Raw genomic sequence first — 13353 nt, 5'->3', positions numbered from 1 at the left:
CCAAACCCTTTAAATTCAGAAATTTCAAAAATGAAGGGCTCAAGGAATCTGAACTTTACATTCCTTGTAGCCCTTGAAATTTCCTGCAAAATGGTTTTTTGAGTGATTGTATATCTTAAAAAGTAAGGAAGTTATCATAGAAAAACCAATCGCATTTTTTCAGTGAATAATTTTAGTTTTTAATTTTAAGTAAACATGATTATTAATTTTAATCTGAGGCCGGTTTGTAAGGTTTGGGACATTAAAATAAATTATAAATTACATTAAAAACTGTAAAAATTTGTAATTCATTATAAATGCACTATTAAAACATTTTAAGATGTTGAAAACTAAGTTGTTTTTTTTGTCATTAGGTTGGATTCTAAGGGTTGCAACGTTATAACGCATCATAAATTATGTTTCAGAATATGGAACAATGTTTATTCTACAAATTTAAATGATTTTGAGCTATAAAGCATTTACATCTATAATTTTAGCAATTTGTTCAAAGGGGTGGTTATTAAAGGTTGAAACGTTGCAATAAATCATAAATTATATTATAAACAGTAAAAGAATTTTAATTTATTATAAATGCACCATTAAAACTTTACAAACTGTTGAAAACTAATTTTTTTTTAATTTCATCATAAGGGGTGGTTTCTAAGGGTTGAAACATCATAAGTAAGTAAAACATCATAAACTATATTCCACAACATAAAACAGTGTTTGTTCTGCATATTTAAACATGATATCAATCTATGAAACGTTTAAATCTATGATTTTGAATTTTTTTTTAACAAGGGGTAGTTTTCACCTCTAAAAACAAAAATCACACATCAGGAACATATAACTTCTGAAGCAGAGAGTTAGATAAGCATAATTACAAATTTTCATGAAAATCGATGTTGTCCAAAAGAATTCTGAGGTAATACTATCTTTACTGTCAAACACTGGACTAATGTACAATATTAGCCACTTCACTCAGAATCCTACACATCCTATCCTTTGAATCTTGTAAGTCATTTTGAGCAAGCCTGTTTTGTTGCAAGAAAATGTTTTTTTCTCTTACGAGCAATCCCTTTTTTAAGCCTGTCCATATTTCAGCTTCAGAAGAGTTGCTAAAGAAAAAAGAAAAATTTTTGAAAAGGAAAAGATAATTTTCCATTACACCATCAATACATCTTTGAAATCTATTTTTTTGAAGTCAGCGCCAAATGTTAGAATTAGTCTAAAGCATTAATGCAGAGAAATTTTAAAATCTCTATTTCATGCACTCATAATTCATTTAAAATTTAGCACAAACTTCAAAAGGAAATTTTAAAGATTGTATTGAGGGTGTAGTGGAAATTTAATTTGTTCCTTTTCAGTGCAATATTTAAAAAAAAGTTTTTTTCTTTTTGGAATCTATTCATTTTGCTTTTAAAACTTTTTTTTATTTCATTTAATTATAATTTAAACTTATAAACAATAATATAATTACATACAAAGAATATAATTGTGATCTTTATGAATTATTATTATTTTACTCTCTAGTATGTTCCTGTCTTTAATTACTTGTTGTTTGTAGGTAACTTATTGTTTTTTTTGTGTTTCAGATAACTAAAAAACTTAAGGAAAAAGAAATAAAGCGCCAAGAACATATATATGAATTTATTTTAACAGAAAAACATCATTGCCTCACTCTCAGGGTTATGCAGAAGGTAAATATAGTAAACATTCCATAATTTAATTTTTTATTTTATTGATTTAATTCATATTTGTTTTCCCCTTTTTTTTTATGTAAATTTTTCTGATTTTTTTCTATGGCATTAAGAAAATCTTAAAATCAAAATTAACTCCAAAAACAACCTTTAAACTATTTATAAAACTAATTTATAAAATCAAAATTTCCAATCAGTTTTTCTAATTTTTACATATGTAAATAATAATTTATTACCCTTCCAACAAAAACTGATCACTTTAGTTCTTCAGTGAGTACTTAGTCTAATATTTAATGGTTAATCTAACAATGCTTAATGGTTAATTAGACTACTAATTGTTTAGTCTAAAACCATTATTGTTTTATTTCCTTATATATTATTTATTCTTTTTATTATTGGAGCAATAACACTATTCAATAAAATAACATCAACTTCATAAAAAAAAAGATAATCTTGTATGATAATTCTATCCTGCCCATGATTTAATCTTGATCATCTCCAAAGAATTATTAAGAGTTAATTAATTGATCAGTTGATAAACAAAATATTAATATTTTCAATCACTTAATTTACAGAAAATAAAGCTAGCTAAATAATGTAAACAACAATGTTATAATAAATGAATATGTTGCTAGATCCATCCTTTTGGTAATGCAAAGTGATTTAAATGGTTATGACTGCTAGTTCTAGCTGTTAGGTGATCAGAAATAAAATGTGTCTATTGTAGGCTGTTATCACTGTTTGACATTAAGGTATAAAATTCTTCTTATTCAAATTACTAAAATTTAAAGAATAGTATTGGCCCTTGATGTTGAAAGAGAAAACATTTTAATCTCATGTGGGGCTTTCCTAATAGTCAAATAATAAGGTTTAATACTGATTTTTATCATCTTTTTCTCTTAGTTTGTAGTCTTATAGTTGGCTAATTGACAAGTTTTTTCCTCAATATCTCATTTATGAGACTGTCTACCATAACAATCATATGGCATTAAGATTCTCTTAATATTAACTGTAACTTAACTTTAGCAATGCTCAATAGCTAGTTATGCTTATCACTTCTTGAAACAATGGATTATACCCTATTTAACTCTGTTTTTGTTTTTATAATCATAATAAAGGGCAAAGATAGAACACACAGCAGGTTTGGATAAGAAACCAATGACTAATTGTAAATAGTGAGGAAAGAAAATCAGAATTTTAGAAAAACATGTCTGTTTATTTTTATTGAAATAAAATTACAAAATGAAACACTAAAAAACTATTTTATTTATTAAAAAAAAAGAAGATTAATAGAAAGAAATCAGATGCATATTTCACTTGTTAAAACAATCGTTAGTAAAATGAGGGATTTAGTAAAGAAAATGTAAACACAAAAATAAATTTATAATTATATGAATATAAAAAAAATATGTTACGTTTAAAAATTAAAAGAAAAGAATATTGCTTTGAATGTTTAAATTAAACCATTAAATTATTATGTTTAAATTATACCATTTTCTGTGCCCATTTTATAGGGTAGGCAAGATAAACTCTTATTCTAAACTAATTCAAGAGTTCATTCTGTTGCTCTGATTCCAGAAGAAGAAGATCTCTGATCTCTATAATATTATATCTGCAATAAATATTCTTTATTTGATTCAAGTGGCTTCTCATCTGAACTTGTTTCTTTAATGATATGGCTAAGTATAAAAGTTCCGAGTCGATTTAAAAGCAAATTTTAATTGTCTAAAAGTTTACTAGCATGTCACAGTTATGTTTTTGATACCATTTGTAGAGCAAAGGAATACTGAATAGCATTTTTCTGATTCTGAAGAACTCCAAAACCCACACAGCATGTTAAATATTTATTCAGTTTAATCATAAAAATGAGTAATTCTGAGTGAGGCCTTAAGTAGATCTTGCCTCCATTGCTGTTGGTCACAAAGAAGATTATTTATAATGGCTGACAGTTAGGTACTTCTAGAAGTTAACTTAAGCATACCATTGTGTCCTTCTGCTTTTTGCCCTGCCTTTTTATTTATTATCCCAAGTTTTTGATTTTTTTGGTATCATAAACATTCAGAAACCACTCTTTCCCTCACCCAAGATGTGCCCAGTTGCACAGCCTTGTAACCATATACAATAAAACAAACACAGATTTGATTCAGTGGGCTTCTTTTAAATAAATAAACTTGAAAATGTTCATGAACTTATGCACATATGAGGTCAAAGAAATCCTCATCAGGAAGTAAAATATAGAATCAAGAAAACCTGAGTAACCTTTACTAGGTTAGGCCAGTTTTGAAGAACCATTATCACAATCATAAGACAAACTGAGCAACTTTGAGATGGTACTTTATTTTTTCTTTAAATTTTGTTTTATCAGAAACTAATCCATAAATTAGTGGAACATCAGTACTTAGTGTTAAGAATGCAATTAAAAATATGGGTATGTAGCTGCAGTTTGAAATTCCTTCGACAGATCAGTCACAAACAATAAAGTATTAGTGAATGAAAATATGGAAATCTTTGAAAAATGCAGAAAAGAAAGCTGGAGAGAGTAGTTAAGACACATGATATAAATATAAGCATTTAATGCTTTTAAGTCACTTGAAAGCATCTGGTATAATTTGAAGTAGTGCTGCTGATACTTTAGATGAAGGTAAAGTAAGAGAGGGACTTAATTGAGGACGAATCTTATGACTCTCAAATGTAAATTTAGTTATCGTTACATTTCTCGAGATGTTCTAGAAAGCACCAAAAAAAAAAAAATTAGATTATCATCATTGGTATCTTACATCTATTAATTGAGGACACATAAAGAGAAGAGAAAACATTCTAATGGATCTTGCTTTTTCAATGTAACTAGTGTAAAATTAAAAGAGCTGAAGTACACTCATTTGATGATTTTTACTACAACACATGCAGTATACCTTCTTTTTTACTATCTTCAGATGTAGAAAAATATATATTTTACATCAGAACACCTTTGTACTTTAAAATTACTTTAGAAGTGATATTGCATGGTGATTTAAGGAATTTTACAGCACTGGTTTGTCTAACTTTTAATATTCTTTAATCGATTCAAATGATTCATAGTTGTTTACTTATAATGTGGTTTGTTTTGTCTGTTAACAGGTTTTTGTAGAAGGACTTGAGAAATATTTCCAGTTAGGTCCAAATGTAGGAAGGATGTTTCCTCGTCTCTCTGATCTCACTGACATTCATTTAAGGTTCCTCCATCGGTTAAGGCAACGACAAAGGACAGCACCTGTAGTCGAATATATTGGAGATGTCCTTTTAGAACAGTTTTCAGGTATAGTGATATCAGTAATATGAAAGTGATTTTTATGAAAGTTTTCATTATTTTTATTTTATCATCTAACCCAATGGTTATACTATACCTGGAATGCCTTAGGATATAGCATTCTGGAAACTGAGATGTGAATATTTATAAAATACCACTGCCGAAGCCATTTTTATTAAACAATTTTCATTAATAACAGTGTTAACAAGCTGAGTACTGTTTCATTACGTACTATTGAAATTTAATATCGGCTATGACTAAAATTTTTTTAAAAACTTTTTGATCTCCACGGCAGAGTGGTAGCATTTGATCTTTCATCTGGGAGTCCCAGATTCAAATATCAGTCAGGAGTGGTATTTTTATATGCTACAAAATTCCTTTTCCATATTTCCTCAAACAAGCTTCAGACGTTTGTGTTTTTTTATGAGTTATAATGTTTTGGTATGTTTAAGGGCAAGGAGCTGCTCGATTAAAGGCTGCTTATGGTGAGTTCTGCAGTAGACATAGAGATGCAGTTGATATATATAAAGACTATCTTCAACATGACAGGCGTTTTGCCGAATTTATTAAGCACTGCCAGGTACTGAACAACACATTGTTAGTGAAGTTTATTTATCATAAAATGCGAATAACCCAAATAAATATGTGGTTATAAAAATTCTGTAATATTATTTATTAAAAAATTTACATTTAATTGTAAGCATGTTTTACAGCATTTAATTACATTCTAACATTACACTTCAAGGTGATCACCATTTCACTTCATACATTCTTTAAGTCAAGATTTTGTGTTTGAACGTCTTTGTGTTTAATGCCTGTGCAAGAATGAATTTCATTGTATCAAATCTGCAGTTTCACATTAGCCACATAGAACACCATATTATCCTGAAAAAAAAGTGTGAACTAATTTATTCCAAAGGACACTATCATATACCATATAGAAACTTTATTTCTGTCCAATGGCTCCTGATGATTTCATTAAGCGGGTTTTTACTCTGTGTCAGTAACTTCATTTATTTATACATTTTAAATTAACAATGAGAGAGAACCGTGTTTCATCGCTCAATTATGTCATATATGTCAATTATTGTTAATGTTCATCACATTTAAGATGATGGAAAGTAGTCATGCGGTTTATTTATTAGTACTTGCATTAGTTTAATTTTATATGAATGTATTTGTAAATATATTATCTATAATCCTGTTGAAATTGGTGTTCAATGTACCCACTGAAACTGTACGAAGGCGGTAAAAAAATTTAATTTAGGATTATGTAGCAATGTAGCTCTGGTGGAATCAATTCCTTAAACATGTGTTCAGTTAATTCTTTTTTACCTGGAAGTCTATTTTTTTTAAACAGAACCAGTCGCTTCAAAATTTTTCACCTAGATTTTAGTGGTTCAGATTATTTCAGAATTATGTAAGTTACTGAAGTGGTATTGAAACATTCATGTAACAAGACTTACCAGTTTTCTTAAATGCATACAAAGTAAATAAGACACTTTAGCCATAATTTTCTGATAGCTGATTTTCTTGAATTATCTTAAAAAGGTGTGTAAGTTTAAGTGTTGTAAATGGGCTTAAGATACTAAACTCATCTGCTAACTCAGGAATAAAACACAACTTGTGCTAGGAAGATTGCTAAATATCAGTTATGTATTGTTAAAAAGTCAGACCATACATTTTCAATAAGCATCAAAATAATTGTTACAAAACCAAAGCAAATCATGGATGTAAGTAATTCAGTTTCCAAGATATATCTATAAATTAAACAATAGTTGAAAAGTGTGGAACAGCTGGCCAGTTATAAAATTACAGATTTTACAATTACTGTTTCTAAGTTTGATACCATTATTGAACGATGTTAAGAGAATATTAGACCAGAGAAATCCTTCTAGATTACTTGGCTAGTGAGTTATACCTCTTTTTGTAGTAAATTCCTGCCATCAAAGCCTATTAAGACCCCTTACTCCTTATTAATTCTGTCTTAACAATGCTGTATTCCCTGGTCTTGTGAATTGTAATAATGTCATTTCAGTCTTTAAAAAGATTGAGCCTAAAGATATGAACAATTTTAGGCAATAATAACCTTTCCATCTTTATCTGAGTGCTATATATAATTATTAATTTTTATTAGAATAATAAAATCTCGTAATATCTATTCTCAGGTCAGTTTGGTTTCAGGAGATTGAAGAAAATCATAGATGAAAATTGAAGAAAGACGAATGAAAATTAATCTAAATTGCCTTTAGATTTAGTTAGTTATCATTTCTTTCTCTTACTTTGCCTGTTGATCTAGAGCATTTGTTCTCAAAGAGGATGATAACACCCCCTTGTGAGTGCTGAAGGCCTTCAGGGGGACAGTAAAAGGCCCACAGAAAATTGGGGGCGTTGAGGCAGTCTAGGAAGGCAGTGGCTGATTAAAAAAAAAGCAAAAATATGTTTTCCTGATATTTCAAACTAAAATGCAAAGTGTATTTAAATTCAGAAATAGGATATGCCATGCTTAAAAACAATCATTGCAATTGCTGTTTTTAAGATCATATCTTAAAAATGGCAATTACAATTTTATTTTTAACAAATGGTAAGTTAAAAATTTTGGGGACGCTAGAAAATTGTTTATTTTGAATGTGGGTGGTGGGCGAAAAGGTTTGAGAATCAATGATCTATAGTATCTCTAATGATAATTGTAATGAAGTGTAGTAAATAATTTTTTTAAAGATTATTGTTTTTTTTAATCTGTTTTAGGCAAATCCTCTACTAAAAAAGAAGGGTATACCTGAGTGTATATTATTTGTGACACAAAGACTGACAAAATATCCCTTATTAATTGAACCTTTAATAAAGACTTCAAAAGAAAATAAATTAGAACAAGAAAAACTCTCAAAAGCATTAGCTCTAGTCAAGGTAAGTTGAAAATTACATAATAATTTTTCATTCATTTAATTTGTGGTTAATTATAGTTTTGTGTAACATTTACCATTATTTGTGCCCAGTAATAACAAGCAGTTTACAAAAATTACTCCAGAAATATTTCTAAGTCGCTAAAGAAAAAATAAAACAAGGTTTTTTGTGATATTTATGTAATTTGTAGTTTGCACCAAGTACATTCTTTTAAGTACACTTGAGAGATTTGTTTAAATCTTTGTGTTAACTTTGCCTTGTAATTTCATTTAGTAAATAAAATTACAGTTATATAATATGTTTCTATTTAAATATTATAGTCATATTTTCAGTTTATATAATTTTTTTATCTATTAGATTTTCTTGTTACCTTTGCTTTACCGTTTAAATACAATAAAAAACATTTAGCAATGAAGCAATACATTCAATGAGCAGTCCTGGTTTATGAAGTCTGGTGAGATACCCAGATCTATTTTAAGTTATTCTTTAAGTTTAACGTAACTTATTCTTGTTAAGTTATTTTTATGTTTTATGTATATAAGTTGTTATTTCCTTATGGTTCAGCAAGCAATTTAAGTTCAAAATTGCATTCATTCATATGTTAAAAAGCTGCACATGCAATTAACCTTTTAAGGAAGGTTACCTTCTTAAAAGTGTTTTGATTATTTAAAAATTTTTATTAAAGGATCCTAAATGTTAGATAAACATAAATCTAAGAACCGTTATATTTTGGTCTAAGGGATTTTGCTAATCGCCCATTTAATGGCTGGAGAGTACACATCTATTGGTATATTACTGTAATATATCTTGTAAAAATTCTAAAATTAATATTCTTAACCTATGTATTTCAATAGGAAATTCTTGTAGAGGTTGATGCACAAGTTGCTGAAAAGGAGAAGGAAGATAGAAAATTAGAGATATATAACAGAATTGAAGCAAAGTCATTTACTGTACATAGAGGATTGAAATTTAAAAAGTCAGATATTTTATCTGATAATAGAAAATTAAGGTTAGTTGTTTTAATTCTATTTTAAAGAGCACTTTGATTAATAATATACTTTAATTATAGCCAAAACAATTTATTGTATGTTGAAGATTATTGGAATGTAAGGCATGCAATAAGCCATTTTTGTGTTTAAGGAATTTTGCTCATAAGTAATTGGTTTGTATATAAAATTCAAACATTTTTTTATTCATAGGGGTCAGCGTGATAAATTTGTTATCAAGACTAAAAAATACAGCTTTTCTAAATTTGAAGGCCCTAGGTATTTCAATTTCTGTACTATGAAATAAAATCTGTAACACTATGAATAAAATTTCTTAAAACGGTGAAAGAATTTCTATTTTTTTATGATTTTAATATTTTTATAAAAATTTTAAATTTGATTTTTATATGGCATTGAAAATTAGCCATATAAAAATTAAAACATTTTTAATTTTATCTCATCAGTCAGTTTCATTTTAAAAATGTATGATATGATATGATACATAAAATATACTTTTAAAAAATGTTTGGTGTTGCTGCACCTTAATCACGCTGATCTTTAGTGTTTCCTGACTGTTCCTTCCAAATTTTTTAGAATAAATTAAATAATTTTTTTTAAGTATTCAGTTGTAGGAACTGTAAATTTTAAAATCTCTTTTTTAATTATTTTGAGTAAACAGTATTTATGTATATATAGTGATTAGGGAAAATAGAATTTATTATGTATCATAATAATTGTTATAACTATATCATAAATGTTTAACATAAAATTTTTGTTATGTAAATGAATATGTCAATTTTTTATGATTTATTATAAAATTAATTTCTTGGTTTTTATAGTATTGCGTGATTATACAGAGTGTATCTCAAAGTTTTGTGGAGATTTACATAATCTATTCTACTTGTGAGAATAATGGAAAAAGTACATATAAACATATGTCCTAAAATGCTTCATTTGTGAGTCACAACTAGTGAAAGATTTCATTTGGATTTCAGCTACTCAGATAAAATGAGGCCATACTGAAATTTGTAGGACATTAATTAAGAAGCAGAATTAGTGATTTCTTAAGGTTTTTCATCTACAAAATCGAATAAAAGAGGTCCCAGAACCGTATCTGCAGTAGTTTTTGAGAAATCTGGGATGAAAACCAGTAAATTGGGTTAAAAACCCTGTTTTGTATGACCCACAGTAACTTTGTTAAATGGGTAGTAAACACATAGAAATAAAAAAAAAAAACTTTTAGAGAATTTTATTCTGAACAAGATGGTGTAAAATTGTATAAAACAGTTGTTATAGACTTATAACTTATAGATATAAAGACTATTGGGTACCTAGTATATATACCAGCTATGAACTCTTAACACAATGCTGTTAGTAATGAAATTATTATCGAGCATTTCAGTGCAATCCAGCCATCAGTACAAGACGTGTTTTTAAGCAGGTTGGAGTTTCACATTTGATGGTTTAGAGAAATTTCTCAAAAACTACTGCAGATGTGGTTCTGGGACCTATTTTATTCAATTTTTCAGGTCAAAAACCATTAGACGTTAGTAATTCTGGTCCTTAATTAACATCTTGAAAATTTCAGTATGACCTCATGTTACTGAAACCTGAGCGAAATCTTTCATTAGCTGTAACTCGCAAATGAAGTATTTTAAGACATATGTTTATGTGAACTTTTATAATTACTTTACAAGTAGAATAGGTTATGAAAGTCCCAGGAGAACTTTGTTGTGATTCGCCTGTATAATAATTAAGTTTTACATTCTTAAAGGTTTCTTTATAAATCTACTGTTAACTTTGGAGAATATAATTTTTTTTTAAATGAGATAATAATAACTATCATGATTGTAATAGCATAGATGTCAGTGATTAATATCACCAGCAATACAAGAAAAACACAAAAGTCCATGTATTTTTTGTTTTGATAAGATCATGTTGTTGAAAATGTTATGTACCACATTTATCTGATCAAGCCTTATGAACAATTTTGGAACCTTTTGTGGAGTTGGCAGTAGCACATACTACTTTGTTCAAGAACTCTTAACTGTTTTTTTATATTTTTGGTTCCATATTCATAATTATAAAATACTAAAAAATAAAGGAATTATGTTCATATTTGACATCACATTTGAGATGTTAGTTTCAGAGAAAATGACAAATAGTCATTAATTTTATGACAGTTGCATGGTATTGGTACCTTGTATGTATGTACAGTTGTTACTCTACTAATATATTAAAATATTTCAGGTTTGAAGGATTAGCAATGTTAATGCAAGGTAGAGGAAAGATGCACGTAGTTCTGGTCATTGTATTATCTGACGTTTTATTTTTTCTTGTAGAAAATAATCATAAGTACACCTTCTTTACTCCAGATAATAAGGTAAAATAAGTTGGTTTTTCTATCTTCTTTTTTTTAATGATTAATGTATATGTATACTAAATGACATGGTTAGTCGATGCGGTTGTTTAAATCATGATGACTTAAAGTATTATTTTTTTTTGCAATTCATGATCTGCCGTGGGAAAAGGAATGAAATGCTTGCTTGTGATATCACATATTATTTAAAGTTTCCATGTGTATTTATTTGTATATTTAACACATATTACATTATTCTCTTTAATATGTATGTATTTATAAATCAGTTAACAGATTTTGACAATTGTGAGTAATGACTGACTATAATGTTCTGATTGATACAGAAATCTTTTCCTTTACATTTAGGCTGCGGTTGTTCTTATACAATCTTTATCATTTTCTTAATAACATTTAGTCTTCTATTGTATTTCGCTGAAACCAGATGTGTGTCATAAAGTTTACATATTCATTATTAATTTTGCAACTGTGATTTCACATATCGCACAGAAAGTTTATTGCATATGCCGTTCTTTAAAAATTGTTTAATCCATTTATGTTGTATAATTTTTTTTATTTATTATTTTTTTTTTTTTTACCTGAAATGAGTTCAGCCAGCAGAAGTGCTCATAAAAAAGGAAAGCCGATTAAGAGTGGGGAAAGGTTAACTGTAGCTAGTGTTTATGATTTCTTAAAAACAAATCCTTAGGACAGTATTAATTCTATAATTGAGGTAATGTGTGAGGCAGCTAAATCTAGCCATGCTACTGTGTTTAGAAATATAAATGAGTGAAAAACGAACAGGGAAATCACGCGTGAACAACAAGGAAAAAATTGTTATTAAAACTAGCCATAAAGTTAAACACAAGAACTTTGTAATGAATGCTATAAGTAGGACATTTCATTATTATTTTATGGAAAACCAACTTCCAACCATTTCTTAGGTACTGGCAGTAGTAAATAATGACAGTAATCTTCCTAACTTCAGTTTAAGGAGTTTCTATCGATTAGTGAAAGATAATGTATTTGTTTTTGGAAAAAGAAATCTAACATCTGTGATGATTGAATGCGATGACATAATTTTCTGGCGGCAGTTTGCATTTTTAACAGACGTTAAAAAATATGTGGAAGAGGGAAGAATAGTATATTTGCATGAAACTTAGGTGCGTGTAAGTTTTCAGTAAAGTATGGGACGATTTCACAATTAAAAGATCAAAAGGTGCTTTTTTAGCTTGATTATCGACTGGACTGAAAAGTGTTTCCAAAGGACTTTGTTTGTTATGGTTTAAAACATTTTGCCTGAAGATAGAACTTTGAATGTCAAATGTTAGAAGAAATCACAAGATTACTACAGACTGTACTTAAGATTTTAATCAAACTTTGTTCTCATTTGATAACATCAGAACAAAAACGTCAACGTGTTGCATTGTTTGTTGAGTTGATTAAAGTAGTCAGTGAGAGATCTAAACCGGATTTTAGTGAGTAATGAAAGCTAGTGCTTCATTTATGATCTGACAAATAAATATCAAGTGTATTCTAAAGAAACCAAACCTCAAAAATTGAGACTACAAAATTCATGAGTGAAAACAATTCTGATTACTACAATTTGTATGCCAAAAGTACAATTCATGATTAATCTGTACTTAAAAATCAGACTTTAAATGTAGATTTTATAAAGAAGTGATAGTGTACAAAAGGATTGGCCACTCAAATTTATCATTTTAGGCATGGATTTATAGAAAATGTGTCCTGGTTTCTTTCCATGACAGTGCACCGGCACATTCTTCAATTAATTGTTTGTAACTTTTTTTTATTAAATAACAAACCCTTATGCAATTTTATCAATCTCACTTGGCAGACTTAGCAGTAGTTATTTTTTTTAAATTCCTATAACAAAATAAAAGAGATAAGATTTTAGGATGTCTTATCAATTCAAACGACTAGACAAGTAAACTGAAGGTGGTTCCAAAAGAAGCATTTCTCAGTCATTTGATTTGTTGAATGAACACTATAAACAATTTATAGAATCAGGCAGGTATTATATTGAGTGAAAGTAAATATTGTGTGGGTTTCTATTGACTACAATCCAGGAACTTAATTGTTATATTGTGCGTTTATTGGAATATTATATTTTTTTAATTT

General features: G+C 28.1%; 1 protein-coding gene across 1 annotated transcript in view; it reads left to right on the top strand.

Moving 5' to 3' along the window:
• cyst (rho guanine nucleotide exchange factor 18 cysts) overlaps nucleotides 1–13353 on the top strand; it is a 414221-nt gene that overhangs the window by 345507 nt on the left and 55361 nt on the right. Inside the window, exons 17-22 of the mRNA XM_075360791.1 lie at nucleotides 1575–1679; nucleotides 4797–4974; nucleotides 5418–5545; nucleotides 7714–7872; nucleotides 8724–8878; nucleotides 11106–11238. Of these exons, the coding sequence (XP_075216906.1) occupies nucleotides 1575–1679; nucleotides 4797–4974; nucleotides 5418–5545; nucleotides 7714–7872; nucleotides 8724–8878; nucleotides 11106–11238 (858 nt within the window). The remainder of the gene's footprint in view (nucleotides 1–1574; nucleotides 1680–4796; nucleotides 4975–5417; nucleotides 5546–7713; nucleotides 7873–8723; nucleotides 8879–11105; nucleotides 11239–13353) is intronic.

The sequence above is a fragment of the Lycorma delicatula genome, chromosome 3, assembly GCF_047948215.1.
Source record: "Lycorma delicatula isolate Av1 chromosome 3, ASM4794821v1, whole genome shotgun sequence".
NCBI lineage: Eukaryota > Metazoa > Arthropoda > Insecta > Hemiptera > Fulgoridae > Lycorma > Lycorma delicatula.
Note: the sequence above shows the minus strand (reverse complement) of the source record. Positions and strands in the feature narration are given on the sequence as shown.